This window comes from Heterodontus francisci, chromosome 7 (genome assembly GCF_036365525.1).
Source record: "Heterodontus francisci isolate sHetFra1 chromosome 7, sHetFra1.hap1, whole genome shotgun sequence".
Lineage (NCBI taxonomy): Eukaryota > Metazoa > Chordata > Chondrichthyes > Heterodontiformes > Heterodontidae > Heterodontus > Heterodontus francisci.
In genome coordinates, this window is record NC_090377.1 from 70,567,057 (window position 1) to 70,591,827 (window position 24,771).

The window sequence follows — 24,771 nt, forward strand, 5'->3', positions numbered from 1 at the left end:
GGAATTACACCTCATTTCAGTCTTAAATGATCTGCCCCTTATTCTGAGACTGTGTCCCCTTGTTCTAGACTCACCAGCTAAAGGAAACATCCTCTCCACATCCACCTTGTCATGCCCTGCAAGAATTTTGTAAGTGTCAATGAGATCACCTCTCATTCTTCAAAACTCGAGAGAATACAGGCCCAGTTTCTGTAATCTCTCCTCATAAGACAATCCCGCCATCCCAGGGATTAGTCTGGTGAACCTCCACTGAACTCGTTCTATGACAAGTATATCCTTCCTTAGATCAGGAGACCAAAACTGTACACAATGCTCCAGGTGCCATTTCACCAATGCTTTATACAATTGAAGTAATACATCTTTACTGCGGCACCCAAACCCATTTGCAATGAAGGCCAACATACCATTTGCCTTCTTAATTGCTTGCTGCACCTGCATACTAGCTTTTAGTAACACATGAACAAGGACACCCAGGTCTCTTTGGACATCAACACTTCCTAACCTTTCACCCTTTAAGGAACACTCTGCCTTTCTGTTTTTCTACCAAAGTGGATCACTTCACACTTATTCATATTATATCCCATCTGCCAGGTTTTTGCCCATTCACTTAGCCTGTCAAAATCCCTTGAAGCCTCCTTGCATCCTCCTCACAATTTACATTCCCTCTTAGTTTTGTGTCATCTGCAAATTTGGAAATATTGCAATTGGTTCCCATATCCAAGTCATTTATATAGATTGTAAACAGCTGTGGCCCAAGCACTGATCCTTGCGGTACTCCACTAGTAACTGCCTGCCATAATGTAATAAAGTTAATGTTCTAATTACTCCTGACTGAAGATTCTCTCTAAGCTAGACTAACTAAGGTGGCAGCGTACCAAACAAACATACAACACACGACATCACTGGCTCAAGCACCATGGCTATAAAACATTGTGTTTCAAGCCTCAAAGTGCAGCAGCCTTCGTTTTATGTGTTATCAGAGTTAATAAAATTAAATCGTTTACTTATTTGTAACTGCTCTTTCCTTCCTTAATTTTACAAACCCAGCACCAGCTTCCCATTATTGTTCTTCAATTCAACAAGAGTAAAGAAAATGTCAGCCAGCAGGCAGCACCACGATTCAGCGATGCCTCCCTGCAGGTTCTCCTGCAGGCTGTCAGGAAAAGGCGGGAGGTCCTCTTCCCCATTACCTCCAACAGTGTCATAATTAATTTATTCATGCCATCCCTACCCTGGTCCTAATCCCATTATTATCGACATGCTGACTCAGAACCTTGATCCACCTCAAATCCACCTTAATATTATTGCTGAGTCCCGTTCCCCTCCCTGTAATGATGTTTAGAGATACAGCACTGAAACAGGCCCTTCGGCCCACCGAGTCTGTGCCGACCATCAACCACCCACTTATACTAATCCTACACTAATTCCATATCCCTACCACATTCCCACCTGTCCCTCCCATCTACCTATACTAGGGACAATTTATAATGGCCAATTAACCTATCAACCTGCAAGTCTTTGGCATGTGGGAGGAAACCGGAGCACCCGGAGGAAACCCACGCAGACACAGGGAGAACTTGCAAACTCCACACAGGCAGTACCCAGAATTGAACCCGGGTCGCTGGAGCTGTGAGGCTGCAGTGCTAACCACTGCGCCACTGTGCAGAATACCCAACCCTAAGTCTTGACCTTCCACCCTTACAGAATCCATTTGCCCCCATTGACTGTGACCCTTTGCCAGCCAGTACCCTGAATTTGCCCCACAGGTCTCCGACGCTGACAGCACTCATCCATCCCTTTAGGTCCTTCATGACCATCAATTGACTGTAATGCTCAAATCAACACATGACCCCTGCAGCCACCCACATCCAGCTTCAGCATCAAATAACAACCGCTATGCACCCTGGACGCACCCCTCCTCCCTCCTCTATGCACCCGATAATCCCCACGATATTCTCCCCGAGTACCCTCCCCTGTTTCTCCAGGCGTCCGGTAACCCCACCCTATCCTCCCCTAGTACCCTCCCCCAGGCCATTGACAGCTTCCCCTGATAAGAATCACCCTTGCTGGTGCTGAGCCAAACATCCATTCCAATGTTGGCGTTCATTTTGATGATGAGTTCAAGAAAGAAAAACACTGACCTCAGACTCAACTGCACGCCATATTGAAACAAACCTGAAACAGGTGGCAGGGGAATGGCACTTGCCATTCACTTAAGCTGGCAAGTAGGACTTAATTGGAACTAAGTGTAGGGTAATGAGTATTCAAGGCATGTAAATGCATGCAAAGCTGCAATCCGCCATCATGCGGAGGGAACCCTGGAATACCACAAACATGCCGTCGACTTAATTTCAGTAAAAAATCCCGCCGTTGGGAATACGAAGAAACATCTCCTGCCTAATTAAGTCACCACACATTCCACTCTTGCAAGGCCCATAAAATTCCACCACTGGCTCTAATTTTATTCAGGTGAGTTTTAGGCAGGTGGATAGTAGACTAAATTCAAAACTCATCTACTGCTCCAGAAAAATGGCCCAGGGTATTTTAGCTCATTTTCTGGTGCCCTGATAGCTACATAAGTGCAGTCTATTCTGCCTTCAACACAAGGAAATCCAGTCACTGCTGCAATTCCAGAGCTCTTACGTTCTGGCTGTTGCTGTTGCAAGGAGGGCATTGGTGTAGCTGTCTCGATGATGTGGTGACGTCGCCTTTAGCGGCTTGGAAGAACCTGTGTCAAATAAAGCTAAGCGCAGAGATGTCTTTGAAAGCCAGTGGCAAAACCACAGCTTCCTGGTCCAAGCAGCAGCCAGTCTTGCTGCAACGTACCTGCAGCCACCTCATGCACTGCTCCTTTGAAAATATACAAGAAATTAACATGGCCTATTGACCCTAAAGTAAAGTCTTCTATGGGCTAATGCTGATGAAATTGCAATTTTAACTGCTCAATCGCCCCAACCCACCAGCACTGGGGCCGCTACATCATAATATCAATTATCTGGCTCCTACAGAACTGACTACACCCCAGATCATTGGGTGGACATGAAAATGACAACTGCCAATACAGCAAAACACTGAACCATGCCCTACTCTCATAAAATTACTATAACTAGCATCCTTGCAATGATTAATAAAAAGGCACCCAGCAACTAAATGTGAGAATATAAATGTGAGAGAGAGACAGACCCGGAAAGGTTAAAAGATTGGCGGCGGAAAGGAGTGAGATAGTGAGAGCAAGACCCGGAGAATTTAAAAGACTGGCGACAACAGGAAGGAGCGAGAGAGAGAGCAAGCCCAAGAGAGTTAAAAAGGGTGGCAGCAGCGGGAAAGAGCAAGAGAAAATGAGACCCAGAGGGTTTAAAAGAGCAGCAGTGGCGGGAAGGAGTGAAAGAGAGAGCGCGAGAGTAGGGGAGTTTAAAAGACTGGTGGCGCGAAGGAGCAAGAGAGAGCGAGACCTGGAGAGCTTATTAGAGTGGCAGCAGTGGGAAGGGGCAAGAGAGAGAGAGCGAGACCCGGAGAGTTTATAATAACGGCAGCAGGGAGAGAGAGAGAGAGAGAGAGCATTAGACCAGGAGAGTTTTAAAGAGCTATCCTAGCCAGTCCGGGCCAGTTCACTCCACCAGAGCAGACCATTCGTATTCTGAGAAAAATCAAAGTGTGATGTCACAGGAAAATAGTAGTTGATTGGCTGGTGAGAGTTTTCTCATTTATCATTCAAAACTCGGGTAATTTTAGTAATTGTAAGTTTTTATTTACTAACAGTAGTAAAGCTTAACAGATTGGCTGGTGAGTATTTCCTATTAATTAAGTTAATAATTAAATAGTTGTTTCAATCACAATCACGATGACAGGGCAGGTAATGTGCTGCAGCTGCTGTATGTGGGAGTTCATGGTCTGCAGTGTAATCCAAGGCAAACATGTCTGCAGTAAGTGTCTTCAGCTCAAGGAGCTTCAGCTCAGAGATAGTGAGCCGGAGGCCGAGCTACAGACACAGCGATGCAGCAGGGAAGGGGAAAGTTACCTGGACACTTTGTTTCAGAAGGTAGTCACACCCCATAGGATAGGGTCTTCTGATTTGATCAGTAGTCAGGGGCAGGAGGGTGTGACTGCAAGTGAGACAGGTAAGGTGATTGAGAAGGCAGAAGTGGAGTAGCCTCAGCCCTTGCAATTTTCCAACAGATTGGAGTTTCTTTCAGCTTGTATAGATGACAGCGAGGGCTATAGGGTGGATGAGCAAACAGACCATGGCACCATGGTACAGGAAGCCATTCAAGCAGAAGGGGTAAATAGGAATGTAGTGGTAGTAGAAGACAGTATAGTCAGGGGATAGACACAGTTCTCTGCAGCCAAAAGCAAGAGTCCAGAGGTTGTGTTGCCTGCCCGGTGCCAGGTTTCGGGGCGGAGAGGAACTTGCAGTGGGAGGGGGGATCCAGTTGTCGTGGTCCATGTGCGTACCAATGACATAGATAGGACTAGGAAAAAAATTCAGCATAGGGAGTATGGGGCTAGGGGCTAAATTAAAAAGCAAAACCTCAAAGGTAATAATCTCTTGGTTATTACCTGAGCCACAAGCAAATTGGTGTAGGGTAAATAAGATTAGAGAGTTAAATGCATGGCTCAAAGATTGGTGTGGGAGAAATGGGTTTTGATTCATGGAGCACTGGCAGCAGTACGAGGGAAAGTGGGAGCTGTACCTTTCGGATAGTCTTCACCTGAACCATGCTGGGACCAGTGTTCTGGCAAGTCGTATAACTAGGGCACTAGAGAGGGCTTTGAACTGAATATTTGGGGTGAGGGATCAAGAGAGGGAAGATGTGATAGTTTAAAGAGAGAGGAGAAGGCAAGACAGCAAGATAGCAATAAGGGTAAGAGTGTGGTAGGAAGGGACAAAATGTACAAACTCAAGAGTGCTCCAGCAGATAAGACTAGAGGTTGTGAACTAACAGAGGGGGAGGGGGGAGATTTAGAAATTCAAAGAAAAAGGCCAAGACATCAGAACAATATCGGGTTGTGGGTAAAGACAAGCAGAATGGGACAGGAAGTTCAATAAATAAACTCGTGGCACAAATAGAGTTCAATAAATGAACTTGTGGCACAAATAGAAGTAAATGATTTAAATCTAATCGCCATTACAGAGACATGGTTGCATGGTGATCAAGGTTGGGAAATAAATATTCCAGAGTACACAATATTTCAGAAAGACAGACAAAATAGCAAAGGAAGATGGGTAGCCCGGATGTTAAAGGATGACATAAGGGCATTAGGGAGAAAGGATCTGGCCTCAAAAGATTATGAAGTAGAATCAGTATGGGTGAAAATTAGGAATAGCAAGAATCAGAAAACACTGGTGGGGGCACTTTATAGACCCCCTAACAGTACCATGGTGCCATTGGACAGAACATTAAACAAGAAATTATTGGAGCTTGTAACAAAGGCAATGCAATAATTATGGGGGACTTTAATCTTCATAGAGACTGGGACAATGAAATTAGCAAGACTGGTCTGGAAGACGAGTTTGCAGAATGTTTTCGGGACAGTTTCTTGGAGCAATACGTTGTGAAACTGACTCGGGTTAAAGCTCTCTTAGATCTAGTGTTGCATAATGAAGCAGGATTAATTAGTAACGTCATAGTAAATGCTCCACTTGGAAACAGTGATCATAATACCATGTTAAGTTTGAAAGTGACAAGCTCCAATTGCAAACAAGAATCTTAAACTTATACAAAGCCAATTACGTAGGTATGATGGGAGAACTGGGAAAGGTAAATTGCGTAAATAGACTAAAAGGTATGGCAGTAAATGAACAGTGGAAAACCTTTAAAGAAACAATTCAAAATGTTCAACAAAAATATATTCCAATGAAAAACAAACTCAGCAAGAAAGAACCATCTGTGGCTCACTCAGGAAGTTAAGGATAGGAACATAGGAACAGGAGCAGGCCAGTCAGCCCATCGAGCCTGCTCCGCCATTCAATATGATCATGGCTGATCATCCACTTCAACGCCTTTTTCCCCACACTATCCCCACTTCCCATTATGTCATTTGTATTTAGAAATCTGTCAATCTCTGCTTTAAACATACTCAATGACTGAGTTTCCACAGCCCTCTGGGGTAAGGAATTCCAAAGATTCACAACCCTCTGAGCAAAGAAATTCCTCCTCATCTCAGTCCTAAGTGGCTTCCCCCTTATTTTGAAATAGTGTCCCTTGGTTCTAGACTACCCAACCAGGGGAAACATCTTAGCTGCATCTTCCCTGTCTATCCCTTTAAGCATTTTGCAGGTTTCAATGAAATCACCTCTCATTCTTCGAAACTCCAGAGAATACAGGCCCACTCCCCAATCTCTCTTCATAGAGAGATCCTGGGAACAAGTCTGGTGAACCTTCACTGCACTTCCTCTATGGCAATAATATCCTTCCTAAGCTAGGGGACAAAAACTGCACACAGTACTCCCGGTGCAGTCTAACCAAGGTTCTATACAATTGAAGCAAGACTTCACTACTCCTGTACTCAAATCCTCTTGTGATAAAGGCTAACATACCATTAGCCTTCTTAATTACTTGCTGCACCTGCATGTTAGCATTCAGTGACTTATTTATGAGGACACCCAGGTCCCTTTGCACATCTACACTTTCTAATCTCTTACCATTTAAGAAATACTCTGCACATCTGTTCCTCTGACCAAAGTGAATAACCTCACATTTTTCCACATTATATTCCATCTGCCATGTTCTTGGCCACTGGCCACTGGTCTGTCCAAATCCCCTTGGAAGCCACTTTGCATCTTCCTCACAACACACATTCCCACCCAGTTTTGTGTCATCCGTGAACTTGGAAATATTACATTTGGTTCCCACATCCAAATCATTGATATATATTGTGAACTGCTGGGGCCCAAGTACTGATCCTTGCGGTACCCCACTAGTCACAGCCTGCCAACATGAGAATGACCCGTTTATTCCTACTCTCGGTTTTCTGCCTGTTGACCAATCCTTAATCCATGCCAGTATATTACCGCCTATCCCATGTGCTTTAATTTTGCTAACAAACCTCCTGTGGGCGACCTTATCAAAAGCCTTCTGAAAATCCAAGTATACTATGTCCACCACCTCCCCTTCATCAATTCTGTTAGTAACATTCTCAAAAAACTCCGACAGGTTCAACAAACACGATTTCCCATTTATAAATCCATGTTGACTATGCCCAATCAGATCTTTATTATCCAAACGTCCATTTATCACATCCTTTGGAATAGATTCTAGCATTTTCCCTACTACAGATATAAGACTTACAGGTCTGTACTTCCCGGTTTTCTCTCTCCCTCCCTTCCTAAATAGTGGGGTTACATTTGCAACCTTCCAATCTGCAGGAACAGTTCCAGAATCTATAGAATTTTGGATGATGATCACTGATGCATCCACTATCTCCATTTCTACGTCTTTCAACACACTGGGATGTAGAATTTTTTTTTTAAATTCATTCATGGCATGTGGTCATCACTGGCTAGGCCAGCATTTATTGCCCATCCCTAATTGCCCTTGAGAAGTTGGTGGTGAGCTGCCTTCTTGAACCGCTGCAGTCCATGTGAGGTAGGGACACCCACTGTGCTGTTCAGGTGTTGCAGGATTTTGACCCAGTGAACAGTGAAGGAACGGCGATATAATTCCAAGTGGTGTTCCCATGCATTTGCTGCCCTTGTCCTTCTAGTTGGTAGAGGTCGCGGATTTGGAAGGTGCTGTCTAAGAAGCCTTCGTGCGTTGCTGCAGTGGATCTTGTAGATGGTACACACTGCTGCCACTGTGCGTCGATGGTGGAGGGAGTGAATGTTTGTGCATGGGGTCCCAATCAAGTGGGCTGCTTTGTCCTGGATGGTGTCGAGCTTCTTGAGTGTTGTCGGAGCTGCACCCATCCAGGCAAGTGGAGAGTGTTCCATCACACTCCTGACTTGTGCCTTGTAGATGGTGGACAGGCTTTGGAGAGTCAGGAGGTGAGTTACTTGCCACAGGATTCCGAGCCTCTGACTTGCTCTTGTAGCCATGGTATTTATATGGCTACTCCAGTTCAGTTTCTGGACAATGGTAACTCATAGGATGTTGATAGGGCGGGATTCAGCGATCATAATGCCATTGCATGTCAATGGGAGATGGTTACGTTCTCTCTTGTTGGAGATGGTCATTGCCTGGTACTTGTGTGGTGCGAATGTTACTTGCCACTTATCAGCCCAAGCCTGGATATTGTCCAGGTCTAGCTGCATTTCTACATGGACTGCTTCAGCATCTGAGGAGTCGCAAATGGCGCTGAAAATTGTGCAATCACCAGCAAACATCCCCACTTCTGACCTTATGATTGAAGGAAGGTCATTGATGAAGCAGCTGAAGATGGTTGGGCCTAGGAGACTACCCTGAGGAATTCCTGCAGTGATGTCCTGGAGTTGAGATGATTGACCTCCAACAACCACATTCCTTTGTGCTAGGTATGACACCAACCAGTGGAGAGTTTTCCCCAGATTCCCATTGACTTCAGATTTGCTAGGGCTCCTTGATGCCATAATCAGGTCCTGGAGACTTATCAGATTTTTTTTTTTTAGATTTTAGAGATACAGCACTGAAACAGGCCCTTCGGCCCACCGAGTCTGTGCCGACCATTAACCACCCATTTATACTAATCCTACACTAATCCCATATTCCTATCACATCCTCATCTGTCCCTATATTTCCCTACCACCTACCTATACTAGTGACAATTTATAATGGCCAATTTACCTATCAACCCAACCTTCAGTCCCATTAATTTCTCAAATGCAACCTTCTTACTAATACTAATTTCCTTCAATTCCTTGTTCTCCCTCTTCCCTTGGATCTCTAATTCTGGGAGATTTCTTGTATCTTCCTCAGTGAAGACAGGCACAAATTAATCATTTAGCTTCTCTGCCATTTTTCTATTCCCCATTATAAATTCTCCTGATTCTGCCTGTAATGGACCCACATTTGTCTTAGCCAAACGTTTCCTTTTAGGATAGTATTAGATTAAAAGAAGAAGCTTACAATGGCGGCACAGTGGCGCAGTGGTTAGCACCGCAGCCTCACAGCTCCAGGGACCCGGGTTCGATTCCGGGTACTGCCTGTGTGGAGTTTGCAAGTTCTCCCTGTGTCTGCGTGGGTTTTCTCCGGGTGCTCCGGTTTCCTCCCACAAGCCAAAAGACTTGCAGGTTGATAGGTAAATTGGCCATTATAAATTGTCACCAGTATAGGTAGGTGGTAGGGAAATATAGGGACAGGTGGGGATGTTTGTTGGGAATATGGGATTAGTGTAGGATTAGTATAAATGGGTGGTTGATGTTCGGCACAGACTCGGTGGGCCGAAGGGCCTGTTTCAGTGCTGTATCTCTAATCTAATGTTGCAAAGAAGAGTAGCAAGTCTGAGGATTGGGAGTGTTTTGGAAACCAGCAAAGGGCCACCAAAAAGTTGATAAAAAGGGAAAAAAATTGAATACGTGAGTAAACTAGCCAGTCATATAAAAACAGATTATAAGAGCTTTTATTGGCATATAAAGAGAGTAGCTGAAGTAAACGTTGGTCCCTAGAAGCAGAGACAGGTGAAATTATCATGAAGAATCAGGAAATGGCAGAGACATTGAACAAATATTTTGTGTCTGTCTTCACAGAAGACACAAGCTTCATACCAGAAATAAACAGTAACCTAGAGGTTAAAAAGAATGAGGAAATTAAGGAAATTAATAGCAGCAGAGAAAAAGTATTCAGAAACTTAAGGGACTAAAATCTGACAAATTTCCAGGACCTGATGGCCTACATCCTAGGTTCTAAAAGAGATAGCTGCTGAGACAGTGAATGCAGTAGCTATGATTTTCCAAAATTCCTTAGATTCAGGAGTGGTCCCATCAGATTAGAAGTTGGCAAATGTTACAACACTTTTCAAGAAAGGAGGGAGAGAGAAAAACAGGGAACTACAGGCCAGTTAACTTATCAGTTGTTGGGAAAATGCTGGAATCTATTATTAACAAAGTCTTAAAAATGCATTTAGAAAAGCACAGTATGATTCGAACTAGTCAACATGGTTTTACTGAAGGGAAATCCAGTTTGACAAATTTATTTGAGTTTTTTGAGGATGTAGCTAGTAGGGTAAATACAAAGCAAACCAGTAGATGTAGTATACCTGGATTTCCAAAAGGCATTCGATAAGGTGCCACACAAAAAGTTAATAGCCAAGATAAGGGCTCATGGGAGTTAGGGGTAATACATTAGCATAGACAGACGATTGGTTAATGGACAGAAAGCAAAGAGTGGACATAAATGTGGCATTTTCAAGTTGGCAGGCAATAAATAGTGGAGCGCTGCAAGGATCAGTGCTGCGGCCTTAGCTATTTACAACTGATATTAATAACTCAGATGAAGAGACAGAAAGTAATGTATCTAAGTTTGCTGATGATACAATGGTAAGTGGAAAGGTAAGCTGTGGCGAGGACACAGAGAGGCTGCAAAGAGATATAGACAGGTTAAGTGAGTGGGCAACAAGATGGCAGATGGAGTATAATGTAGGGAAGTGTGAAGTTATGCACTTTTGTCATAAGAATAGAAATGCAGAATATTTTTTAACAGGTGTGAATCTTGTAAGTGTTGATGCTCAAAGAGACTTGGGGGTGTTTGTACAAGCAACGCAGAAAGTTTGCATGAAAGCACAGCAAGCAATTAGGAAGGCAAATGGCATGTTGGCCTTTATTGCAAGGGGATTGGAGTACAGGAATAAGTAAGTCTTGCTACAATTGTACAGGCTTTTGGTGAGACAACATCTGGAGTGCCGTGTGCAGTTTTGGTCTCCACATTTAAGAAAGGAGATACTTACATTGGAGGCAGTACAGCGAAGGTTCACTAAATTGGTCCCAGGAATGAAGGGGCTGTCCTATGATGAGCGGCTGAGTAAGTTGAGCCTATATTCTCTGGAGTTTAGAAGAACGAGAGGCAATTTCATTGAAACATACAACATTCCGAAGGGGCTGTATAGGGTAGACACTGAAAGATAGTTACCGCTGGTCAAGGAATCTAAAAGACAGGGATGCAGTCTCAGAATAAGCGGCTGATCATTTAGGACTGTAATAAGGAGAAAGGGTTGTAAATCTTAGGAATTTTCTACCCCAGAGGGTTGTGGTTGCTCCATCGTTGAATACATTTAAGGCTGGAACAGACAGATTTTTGTTCTTTCAGGGAATCAAGGGATATGCGAGCGGGTGGCAAGGTGGAGTTGAGGCCTAAGATCAGCCATGATCGTTTTGAATGGCGGAGCAGGCTCGATGGTGTATATGGTCTTCTCCTGCTCTTATTTCTTGTCCTTAGTTTAGTTTTAGTTTTTAGTTTTTAGTTTTAGAGATACAGCACTGAAACAGGCCCTTCGACCCACCGAGTCTGTGCCGACCGTCAACCACCCATTTATACTAATCCTACACTAATCCCATATTCCTACCACATCCCCGCCTGTCCCTATATTTCCCTACCTATACTAGGGGCAATTTATAATGGCCAATTTACCTACCAACCTGCAAGTCTTTTGGCTTGTGGGAGGAAACCGGAGCACCCGGAGGAAACCCACGCAGACACAGGGAGAACTTGCAAACTCCACACAGGCAGTATCCAGAATTGAACCCGGGTTGCTGGAACTGTGAGGCTGCAGTGCTACTGTGCCGCCCTGTTGTGAGAATACAGATTCTATCAAGTCAGTACTTTGATCGATGGCTATACTGGAAATCCTTAAAAACTATCAATGTGAATGAGCCATTCATATTCAAATTATCCCTGGTTCAAGATGTTTCCAACAACGTCCCGGAGAAAATAACCCAATTTTCTTCAGAAGATCCTACCAATGTTACTTTTCTTGAACATCCAGCAAATACAGATGAATCAATTGTGTTGGATGATTCCCAAGCTTATTCAAACCAACTCTGTGCATTGTTTACAAAAGCCCTGGAGCTCTCAAGATATCAAAACTTGAGTAGCAAGAGGAAGTGATCTCTGACTACAGAGAGTACCATATTTACATAAACTTGAATTTTCTATTTAGAGTACATATTTCAGGATGTTAATATAAACAACAGAGCCACATATATATTCAAAATATGCCTGCACTACCCTCTGAATCAGAGACGAATCAAGAACACAAAATAAGCTTTTTCTCCTGACCAGACCTTGGCTATATTTGATTTCCTCAGCATGATAATAAACTCACAGGACAGATATGAATGTCAGCACATCACTCACATAGACATTCAAGTCTGTATCTGAAACTAATTGTTTAATGAGACAGGAGAGGGGCTAAATTCTATTTATCTGCTCTTGTTATCAGAAATATCAAATGCACAGAGCATATGGTCATCGGGGTTTTGTTTCTTCAACCATTTAAGTGGGGATTCACAACCAAGGGCAGATTTTCCCTGCGGGATTCAGGCTCAAATGGGGGTCAGAAGCCCGAACTGTGTAGGGAACGGTTGCTCACTTGTGACTTTTCCTGAATTAGTGAATCCCATTAGTAGCCAAAGGGTGGGCTCGCTGTCCAATAAGGACAGCAGGTGAACTCTCGAAGCTGGAGGGTCAATAGAAGGCCCTCCAGCTTGGAAACAGCTGCAGAATGCCATGGCAGGTCAGAAAGAGAGAGGGCGCCCCAAAATGAAGGCATCCTCTCTCTTACTTTTCAAATCTATAATAAAAAATAGCCTTTCCAGCCAAGCCACCACTGTGGGGCAGAGGGGGAGCCCTTCCACAGGGCAGCCTGTCACTGCTGCAGAAGCCAGGTAGACAGGGAGGCCTTCTAAGTCTGCCTGGAGCGCTGGCCCCCACCCCCAGCCTGCCGCTCGGAGGCTGCCTTCAGGCTACTGCAATATCCCCTGCCACCTGTGGGGACCTGAGGGCCAACTGAGAAACCTATCACCAGCTCCACCCATCTCACCTGCAGAAAAGTGGCCTGGGGGGGTGGGGGTGGCATAGAGCTGGGGAGCCGGCACATCAGCCGGCCGCACAAAACACCCGCCTACCTCCATGCCCGGCCCAATCATAAGGTCCCACCTAGAAGAACATAAAGTTTGTAAAATAAAGGAGCCACAGTAGTGGCAGATGATTACAAATTGATTCACAAGAACAGTAGTCACAGAGAAATTGGAGAGATAGGAAGCTCGATAATAAAATAATGTTGGTGTTAAAGGCTCCGAGGCTAACAATGGTGAATTGTTTAGCAGATCTTTCTTGGTTAAGGCACAACAGACAGAGCCTGATTTGAGAAGCTTGTCTCAGAAGGCATGTTCTGAGACACAAGCTGAAAAGTTCCCTGAGAGTTATAATATCATTTTGATGAGGAAGTGGAGACCTCCCCAGAGGCTCACTGATGAGGATTGGGCCGTCCATCATATTGTTGTCCCTTCTTGTTACCGCAGTGAAATTTTGAGAATTGCCCATGACATTGAATGTGTCAGCGAATAGTCCTTTGTCCTTCCAAACACCGTCTGTTAATATGCAAATGTCTTTCCCAGCCATGGCTAATCTGTTTGACAAGTCCTTTCTTCACTACAGTAACAGTTTCAAATCAATGTTCATGACAAAATTAATGTACCTCATTCTTGGCAGGTGGGGGCCTGGCAAGACAATGAGTTAGATGAAGAATCCTTATCACTGGAGCTCGAGAAGACCATAGACCGCCCAGTGAACAGAAAGGCACCAGGCAAGGACAGAATCCCCGTTGAACTGCTCAAGCATGGAAAGTCCCATCTATTGCCACGCCTTTATGACCTTCTCTGCTGGAAAGTAGGCTCCATTCCACAGGAGATGTGTGGCGCTAATATCATCACACATCAGACCCCTTTCCTATCCTGAGTGGCGTGAAACAGGGCTGTGTTCTCGCACCTACACTGCTTGGGATTTTCTTCTCCCTGCTGCTCTCACACGCGTTCAAGTCTTCAGAAGAAGGAATTTTCCTCCACACAAGATCAGGTGGCAGGTTGTTCAACCTTGCCCGCCTAAGAGCGAAGACCAAAGTACGGAAAGTCCTCATCAGGGAACTCCTCTTTGCTGATGATGCTGCATTAACATCTCACACTGAAGAGTGTCTGCAGAATCTCATCGACAGGTTTGCGGCTGCCTGCAACGAATTTGGCCTAACCATCAGCCTCAAGAAATTGAACATCATAGGACAGGACGTCAGAAATGCTCCATCCATCAATATCGGCGACCATGCTCTGGAAGTGGTTCAAGAGTTCACCTACCTAGGCTCAACTATCACCAGTAACTTGTCTCTCGATGCAGAAATCAACAAGCGCATGGGAAAGGCTTCCACTGCTATGTCCAGACTGGCCAAGAGAGTGTGGGAAAATGGCGCACTGACACGGAACACACAAGTCCGAGTGTATCAAGCCTGTGTCCTCAGTACCATGCTCTACAGCAGCGAGGCCTGGACAACATATGTCAGCCAAGAGCGACATCTCAATTCATTGCATCTTCGCTGCCTCCAGAGAATCCTTGGCATCAGGTGGCAGGACCGCATCTCCAACACAGAAGTCCTCGAGGCGGCCAACATCCCCAGCATATACACACACTACTGAGTCAGCGGCGCTTGAGATGGCTTGGCCATGTGAGCCGCATTCAAGATGGCAGGATCCCCAAGGACACATTGTACAGCGAGCTCGCCACTGGTATCAGACCCACTGGCCGTCCATGTCTCCGCTTTAAAGACGTCTGCAAACACGACATGGAGTCCTGTGACATTGATCACAAGTCGTGGGAGTCAGTTGCCAGCTATCGCCAGAGCTGGCGGGCAGCCATAAAGGCAGGGCTAAAGTGTGGCGAGTCGAAGAGACTTAGCAGTTGGCAGGAAAAAAGACAGAAGCGCAAGGGGAGAGCCAACTGTGTAACAGCCCCGACAACCAATTTTTTCTGCAGCACCTGTGGAGTGACCTGTCTGTCACTCAAGTATTGGCCTTTATAGCCACTCCAGGCGCTGCTCCACAAACCACTGACCACCTCCAGGTGCTTACCCATTCTCTCCCGAGACAAGGAGGCCAAAGAAGAAGATACAAAAACAAAGGTGAAAGTGAAGACTGCAATAACTACAGCAGCATCTCACTCCTTTGCATCATGGGGAAGGCCTTTTCTAGGGTCATACTTAAAAGACTCCATCTACTTCTAGAACAAGTGTACGCTGAAGCATTCCATGCTGTTTCCATGCAAGTAGATCTACTGTGGACATGATCTTCTCCATAAGTGAGCTATAACAGAAATGTTGGGAACAGAGTATACCACTTTACCTTACTTTCGTAGATCTCACTGAGGCATGTGACACCACCAGCAGAGCAGGGCTCTTCAGGATTTTGGGAAAAATTGACTGTCCACCAAAACTCTTCAGTCTCATCTGTTCCTTCCATGACCGCATACACTGCACTGTACAGTTTGATGGCTCCGCTTCCGACAGTTTCAGAGTGAAGAATGGAGAGAAATAGAGTTGTGTCCCAGCTCCAATTCTGTTTGGCATCTTCTTCTCCATGTTCCTGACCCTCACCTTCCCTGCAGATATGGAAGGGTCTACTTGCACACTAGGTCAGATGGCAAGCTCTACAATCTACTAAGGCTGAAAGCGAAGACAAAAACATATCGCGTCCTGATCAAAGAACTCCCCTATGCTGATGATACTGCACTAGTCGCTCACATGGAAACTCAGCTACAAAGACTCATGAACGGTCTCCCCCATGTCTGTAACTTATTCTCCTCGACTATAAACATCAAGAAAACCATGGTCATGGGACAAGGTGTTGCATCTCCACCCCTGATCACACGAAATAACACCCCACTGGAAGCGGTTAGCAAATTCTGCTACCTTAGGTCCACGGTGACAGACAATCTGTCCTTGATGCAGATCTTGATATATGCATAGGGAAAGCAGCTACCACCTTTGGCTGACTTGCGAAACACGCATGGGATAACACCAAGCTGACCCTTAGGAACAAGCTGATGGTTCATAAGGCCTGTGGTCTCAGTGCTTTGCTGTATGGCTGTGAGACATGGGCAACTTACAGCTACCAGGAAAAGACACTCAATAATTTCATCTTGACTGTCTGCGGCACTTTATGGGTATATCCTGGCAGGACAAAATCATAAATTTGGCAGTCGTCTCAAAGGCAGAGCTCCCAAGTGTGTTAGCACTAACCCAGCAGAGGTGGCTTCGGTGGATTGGACACATTCGCAGGATGGAAGATGGTCATATGCCCAAGCACCTTCTGTATTGTGAGGTAGCCGGGGCCAGACGACCAGTGGGGTGCCCAAAGCTCTGCTTCAAGGATGCTTGCAAGCGTGACATGAAAGCCCTAAACATCAAATATCGCGCCTGGGAGTCACTAGCTGGCAAAAGAGGGAAATGGCAACACATCCTGTGGGGTGGCTTGCACTATCACGACAACTAGTTGCTACAGCAGCTTGGCAACAGGCAGCAACACTGAAAACAACAACTCACAGCATCACTTGGCAGATTCACGTGTGGCACTTGTGGCAGAACCTGCCTCTCAAGGATTGGCCTCCACAGCCCTCAGCAAAGGTGCATCAAGAGAAGACACCCCACCTAATTGGATTGCTTCCATCTTGCATTGATGGAAGGGTGCCAACATGTGTAACTTATCAGTGAAGCAGCTCAAGTCATCTGCTTATCACTCAGATTTCCAAGGTGCTTTGGCAAGGTATGACCAAACCCCAAAGAGTTTGATTAGGGCCTACTGTCTTAAGTATCCCCAGAATTGGGATAAAGGTATATCATTCTTGTTATCCACGACTTGAGACACACCAACTGAGTCTACTGGTTTCAGTCCCTTCGAATTGGTCTATGGGCATAGGCTAGAGGCCCATTTAAACTCATTAAGGAGACATTTTAAGCACGGAAGGAGGAAACTACACCACATCTCAGGAAGCAAATACTGGCCTTGGAGGGAATGCAGCATAGATTTACTAGAATGATACCGGGACTAAAAGGGTTAAATTACAAGGAGAAATTACACAACCAGGGTTATATTCCCTGGAACTTCGATCATTAAGCAGTGATTTGATCAATTTTTTCAAGATATTATGGAAAACTGATGGAAACTATTTCTGCTGATTGGGGAATCTAGGACTTGGGACATAACTTAAAAATCAGACCAAAACCTTTCAGGAACGAAGTCAGGAAGCACCTCTACATGCAGAGTGTGGTAGAAGTCTGGAACTTTCTTCCACAAATGGCAGTTGATGCGGTTCAATTGGCAATTTTAAATCTGAGATTGATAGATTTCTGTTGTCCAAATGTCTTAAGGCATGGGTTCTCACCCAGGGGCTCTGTGCCATAGCGGTCTGAGAAGGTTTCAAAGGGTCTGCCGATGTATAGGCAAAAACAGTACTTCCATTTTCACTAACAAAATATGGCAGTACCCATTCTTAAATCGGCAAAGCCCCAGAGTGCATTTGCGGTGAGGTCACTGGAAAGTGGATGGTGTTTGGAAGCTATCAGCAGCAGCACCATGTTTGAAAAAGGAGAGTCACTATAAAGCAGCGTGCAGAGGTGAAGGACGCACCTGGAGACAGACAGCAATACGCGGGGATAGTCTGAGCAACTTAGCCGGTGACAGCAAGGCCACAACTCCTAGGCAAGTCCAATTCCCCTCATAGGGGACTTTATGTGATGTTGACAGTTAACTGTACGAGTTGCGCCCCAGCTCTCCACCCCACCCCCGGGATCTGACCTATGTCAAAGGCTCTGCTTTCCACTGCCCAGGCTTCAGAAGTGCAAGGGTCGCTATTTAGTCATCTCCCAAGAACTGGGAATTAACATGGTGCAGGTTCACAGTATGACTTATCAAAGCGTCCCCTTCATAGTGAGGTACAAAGCAAATTACTGCAATATTACACACACTGGAAAAACAACAGGTCGGTCAATGTCTACAGATCAGCAGGCAACATTTCTTCAGAATGGGTTGAGGTTGATCCTTTGTTCATCCAAGTGGGGTATCAGATGATATGTTTGCCTATTTGAGGTTGGTGTATCATGCTTTGCTCACCATTCGGATGAGGGCTGGGATACTGTTAATATATTTTGATTCTTAGGATATGAGCAAGGCTGGTATTTACACCCATTCCTAGTTGGTAATGGTTTATTACGTGCAGAAAGCGCAGAAATTAACACAGTCTCAGTTTATGTAATACATTCTCTCTTTATATATGGTGTAATAAAGCTATTTCAGTGGGAACAAGATAAATTACAAAAAACAAGAAAAAGTCCTGTATACATATACAGAGTAAATACCAGATATGGATACATTTTTAATGTGATCATCAGCTTCAAAACAACAAAACCCACAAAGCAAAGACAGAGAACTATCTTCTTCAAATTCAACCATAATGGCTGAAGAACACAAAGGAGTTGGAGGTGTGAGTAAAAAAACATAAAATTCCCATTAATCTTGCAAAATTAAGATAGCTGTTTGAATTGCAGTTCTACTTGTACTGGAAGTGTAGATGTCTCTCAGCCACAATGTGTATTTTGCACACAAGGGGCTGGATTTAATGAGCCCTCCAGATATGGGCTAGGAGGCGGGGGGCCCATAAAATTGCAATGGGAGCCGGGGGGTGGAGGGCCCGTCACCTTCCCGTTGCACTGCTATTAAGTTGGGGTTAGGGTAGGCTAATGACATCCTTCCCAACCAAAGGCCAATACAGGCCCTTAAGAAGCCTATCATCAGCTACTTAAGGGTCTCTTCCTCCATGGGCAATCTGTGGCCCATGATGGGACCCTAGTGGAAAACAGCCCACCTCCCTGAACCTCCCCTCCCCCTGCACTCAATGCCCACCCTCCCTCCCCACTTACCTTGGGTCTGGGTCTCCAGCGATGGGCCTGGTTCCAAGGCCTCCAGTAGTACCGGCAGAGGCCACCACTCCTGATGGCGCTGCTCTTGGAGGCAGGATCCTGGCACCGGGTTGCGAATTGGCCTGGTGCCATTAAATAGAGCGGGGTGGCGGCGGGGGCTCCGAATGGCCGAGGCGGGTTTCCCACCACCTTTTCGGCCTGTCACCAGCAGCCCCACTGGCTCCACTAAATCCAGCCCAAGTTCCACCCAATGAATCATTGAAACCGTCCAAATTCCAGAGATATTTAATTATTAAGCATGAAATATATAAGGATATGCAATGTTTGTTTTTTGTATCTGTGTAACTAATTTTTATACTGAAAAAGACTCGAGTTGTGTTACAGGGATACATTAAATTTTTCTAACATCAGAGGGGGTGCCTCAGTAGCATAAAAGGTCGAGAACCCCTGTATTAAGGGATAGGAGCAAAGGTGAGTACATGCAGTTGGATCACAGATCAACCATGACCATATTAAATGGTGGAACAGGCTCGAAGAGTTAAATGGCCTGCTCTTGTTCCTATTGGGATATTACCGTTATGTTCTTGGTTATATTTTGTAGCTTGTGTAACTTTGTGTACTTATTATCAAAACAATTGTATGGTTTGTTGGTCATAATACTGCTAGTAGCAGAGGAAAATACCATACCCTGGGTATTTTCCATGTGTACCACCCATTTAACTATCAACGTATACACTATAGCCTGTTGCCAATATTAGTGGACAACTGTTTGACGTTCATTATAGTTTTCTGTCCACTATTTTAACTGATTTAATTTAATTTTGCCAATATCACCCACAGTGATTTTTAACCTTAGACCTTTACAAGTTGCTTTGGCGTTTTTTTTAAAAAATGGTCAAATGCAAAAATAATTCTAAATAAATGGATTCCTTACCTCTAGAACTAACCAGAGGTTACCACCAAATTTCAAGTCTGCCTTGTAGAACATTCCATAAAATTTAATAACATTTGGATGATTTGCAAGTGACTGCAGGATGCTATATTCTGCTTCAATTTCTTCATCAACAACCTAAGGAAATGGTAAAAACAAATGAATACACAAACAAATTAGGACAATAAGTAGTCAGGATGAAATCACACAGATTTCCTTTCCTATTGCAAGAAAGAAATCGATATTATATTAATAGCAGTAGCTTCACAACATATGTTCATTCCTGGGATTGACTACTATAAACTGTCTTTGACACAGGGGAGAGAACACCTCTTTGTTCCCTTTTAAGGAAAGCTTTATTTCCTCATCAGTAACAGCTGATTTTGGGGTGCAAACAATTTGGAAATGGGGTAGAAACTAGTCATGCTGAATCTGTACCCAAAAATAGGCATGATGCACGAAATGGTTCACATCAATGCAGGAAGCTCCCACCTCGAACAAGTGGGTGTTTACTCAAAATCAGAATGCAGTTACCACGGTATCATATTCAGCTGCCATGACTCCTTCATCCTCCGCCAGTCCAGGTTGCCACAGCTCTGCATTCCATCCCCAAGCTATGTGGGTGGATTCTAGGGGACAAGGGATATCCCTTGAAGAGATGGCTACTTACCCCTCTATGAAAACCCAAGACAGGCAGAGAGGCACTAAAACTAAAGCCATACGGACATTAGGACAACCATTGCAAAGGCCATAGGGCTTCTGAAGATGCAGTCCCGTTGCCTGGACCAGTCAGGTGGAGCCCTGCAGTACACTCCTGCAAGTGTCTCATGCTTTCTAGTGGTCTGCTGCGTTCTCCATATCATGGCCCTCCAGAGGTGTAGACCTTGAAGAGGATGATGTACAAGATGGACGCAGCTCATCGGAGGAACAAGAGCAGATGGGTGAAGAAGACAAGGAAGATGCAGAGCACAGAGATGCCCTAACTGCACAGGGAGGTGGCCAGACCCAGCACAGGGCTCGAGGGTCTCGTCAGATGCCATCATTGTCAGGGATCATCTGATTCAGGTTCATTTCAGCTGAGCTCGTCTAACACAGGAGGAATGGCATGGTGTGAAACTCACTTGGAATTGCCTGCAACAACACAGCCTGGAACATATAAACTCTTTCTGCCAATGGAAGATGCACATCTGCCCAGAAGTTTCACTGTCACATTTACAGAACCCTGCTCCCATTTACCACTTCATACCTCTTTTCTTCTCCCACCATTAATAAAAGGAAGCTCACACATCTGGCTTCATTACTCAATATGTACATGGTGCTCAAAAAGACAAAAAAATACAGTTACAAGTGAAAGAAACCCCAGTGACTCACTCAGTCCTCTACCTGATGCGGTGGCCTCCATGCTTGGCCACTTCTATGTAGTGCTCCCCTCGTGGCATCAGATGGCATGGAGGCAGTCTACTCACTTGTCTTGGCATGCGGCTGAGATTCACATGGCGGTCTTCCTCGTTGTGGAGGTGCCAGTTGGGGTATCCCCAGAGGCTGCTGGACCTGCATCATTGCAGGGGCAGCCTCAGTCACTGGGCCCTGCTGCACAGATGCTCCTTCAGTCTGAGGGGCCAAGGAGGCCACTGAAGATGCTGGCACTCTCATTCTCCTCAGTGACTGCCTCTGCCCTTGGCTGGTACTCCAGATGGTTGGAGGGGACCATCAGTTGAAGTGCAACTGGCATCCCCGCAAATGTCTCTGCCCCATGTGCCACTGACCAATCCATGCTACATAGTATGATATACATTCTGTGAATGGCAGTGCGCAGTTCCTGCATGCACTCCATGTGCTGCCGCATATGGCTCGCCATGAGGTTGGCCACTCTCTCTATGGAGGAGCTCATGCACTCAAAGCCTTGAGCCATGGTGGCACACGTGAGCTGAATGGACTCCTCCATTCCCAGCCCATGATCTCGCACTGCCTCAGAAATTCTAACATGTAGCACATTTATTGCTGTTGGTCTAAGTAGAGCCTCCTTTCCTGCGATTCCTGAGGCCCTGCATCTGCGCCCAGCTAAGCATGACTGTGAATATCCTCTATCCTCTGAGGGGGATGGCCCACAGCTATCTGTGCGCACAAGAGGACCCACAAAGGTGACTGTATCTGAGTTGGTGGAGGATGCACTTATAAGCTGTGACAGTGCTTCCTCTGAGGTCTGCTCTGGCAGCGCTTGGCCCGGTGATGGTACAGGAATCATCTTTGTGCCCCAACATCAGAACCAGTGGAAGACACAAGAAGAGATCATGAGAACTAGCCTTTGAGAGTAAAAGTCTCTGCAGTGCTGAGGCTTCGCAATGCAGCTGAGTATTCGGCATAGTGTTGGACAGGTGGAGTGCAATGCACTCCCTTCATCTATGTATTCCAGTTTCTATTCACCCTTTCCACCAGAGATGCCCATTTCGCCTTCCCTGATTTGCTCGTGATCTCTATGGCTTCCCCTTTCAGGATAGTGACAATGTGAAGGATGGCATCCATAAAGGGAGGGCAGCCTTGCCCCTGGTTCCAGCCCACTGCCTTTCCCGCTCCATGTGTAATACAGCAAGTAAATCTCTAAAATGGCAGCCACAGTAATTCTACCCTGGTGGGCTTAAAGATCGGGCCTGCTCTCCCTCAGTCCTGCCTCCATTTCCGCTCCATGGCTGGTAATTGGCTATCCAACCCACCCTCCAGCCAATTAACAGTCTGCCCCCATGAAAATTGCGGGCTGTGACTGCTTTCCCCGAGGACACGATTGGGTCCTGAAAATAGTAATGACCACCCGTTTCCTGACCCCGAAAGGAAATCAGGCCCAACATTTCAGGTTGATGAACTTTTTGTCTATTCAGAACTCTTATTTGGATTGGGAGCTGAATATGGGGATCTGTAAGCTACATTCATTTGTGCTGCTATAAGTATACTTCTGCACAGAAATTTAAGTGTGGCAATACCATTTAACAGAAGTGTGTGCATTATACTAAGGAAAAAGTAACAAATAATTTCACTTAAAGAGCACACATTGTTTACAAGATACAATTTAAAAGGAGTATCTCGCAATATCAGAAAGGATATTCAAGTTATGAGCTAAACTATAAAAAAATTTCAAGTACTCACACTGATAGGGTCCAGCACTTTGACAGCAGCTTGGCTACCATCTTTCTTATTAAGAACTTTGTAGACTTTTCCATAGGTTCCTTTTCCAATTATCTCGATTATTTCCCAGGTATCTGTGGGATCTGCCAATGTCTCAAGCCCAATCATGTTGGCATTGTGCAAGAAGAAGCCATAAACAGTTTCTTGGAAAATAAAAGAAAAATTAATATCTCAAATATTATAAGACTTAAAGCTGCCGTGACCTATTTGTATATTTTCCTGTAGATAAGACTGAGAAATAGTTTACCTTTGGAAACAAAATAAACTTCCTAACGTAGAATAGAATCATATAATGGTTACATCACAGAAGGAAGCTATTCAGCCCATCGTGTCCATGCTGGCTCTCTGTACAATAACTCACCTAGTCCCACTGGCCCACCTTTTCTCTGTAGCCCTGCAATTTTTTTCTCTTCAGATAATTATCCAATTCTCTTTTCAAGGCCTCAATTAAATCTGCTCCCACCACACACTCAGGCTGTGCATTCCAGATCTTAAACACACGCTGCATAAAAAAGTTCTTCCTCTTGTCACCATTGCTTCTTTTGCCAATCACCTTAAAATCGGTGTCCTCTGGTTCTCAATCCTTCTGCCAACAGGAACATTTTCCTTCTATCTATTCTGTTCAGGCCCCTCATGATTTTGAACACCTCCATCAAATATCCTCTTAATCTTCTCTTCTCTATGAAGAACAGCCCAGCTTTTCCAATCTATCCATATAACTGAAGTTCCTCATCCCTGGAAACATTGTTGTAGATCTTCTCTGCACCCTTTGTAACGCCTTCACAACATTCCTAACGTGTGATGTCCAGAATTGGACACAATACTCCTGTTGAGGCCAAACCACTGTTTTATAATGGATTATCATAACTTCCTTGCTTTTGTATTCTATGCCCCTATTTATAAAGCCCAGGACCCCGTATGCCTAATTAACAGCTTTCTCAACCTGCCCTGACACCTTCAATGATTTGTGCATATATACCCCCAGGTCCCTCTGTTCCTGCACCCCCTCTAGAATTGTAACCTTTATTTTATATTGCCTCTCCTCATTCTCCCTACCAAAATTAATAACTTCACACTTATCTGCATTAAGTTTCATCTACCACGTGTCTGCTCATTCCACCAGTCTATGTCCTCGTGAAGTTTATCGCTATCCTCCTCACGGGTCACAACACTTCCAAGTTTTGTGTCAACCACAAATTTTGAACTTGTGCCCTGTACACCCAAGTCTAGGTCATTAATATATACAGAAAAGCAGTGATCCTAACACCGACCACTGGGGAACCCCACTATATACCTTCTTCCAGTCTGAAAAATAAGTGTCACCACCACTCTCTGTTTCCTGTCACTCACCCAACTTTGTATCCATGCTGCTACTGTTCCTTTTATTTCATGGGCTTTCACTTTGCTGATAAGCCAGTTATGTGGCACTTAATCAAACATTACCCTCATTAACCCTCTCTGTTACCTCATCAAAAAACACAAGCAATTTAGTTAAACACAACATGCCCTTAAGTTATGCTGACTTTCCTTCATTAATCTACACTTGTCCAAGTGACTATTAATTTTGTCCCAAATTATAATTTTAAAAGCTTTCCCACCACCGTGGGCAGCACAGTGGCGCAGTGGTTAGCACTGCAGCCTCACAGCTCCAGCGACCCGGGTTCGGTTCTGGGTACTGTCTCTGCGGAGCTTGCAAGTTCTCCCTGTGACTGTGTGGGTTTCCGCCGGGTGCTCCGGTTTCCTCCCAAAGCCAAAGACTTGCAGGTTGATAGGTAAATTGGCCATTGTAAATTGCCCCT

General features: G+C 45.0%; 1 protein-coding gene across 6 annotated transcripts in view; it reads right to left on the minus strand.

Moving 5' to 3' along the window:
• Positions 1-24,771, minus strand: part of myo3b (myosin IIIB) — a 756,411-nt gene that overhangs the window by 648,767 nt on the left and 82,873 nt on the right. For all 6 annotated transcript variants that reach the window (XM_068035378.1, XM_068035376.1, XM_068035375.1 and 3 more), the window contains exons 2-3: positions 22,934-23,115; positions 19,799-19,933 (exon numbers count right to left, since the gene is read on the minus strand). In XM_068035378.1, the coding sequence (XP_067891479.1) occupies positions 19,799-19,933; positions 22,934-23,080 (282 nt within the window). In that variant the 5' untranslated portion in view covers positions 23,081-23,115. The remainder of the gene's footprint in view (positions 1-19,798; positions 19,934-22,933; positions 23,116-24,771) is intronic.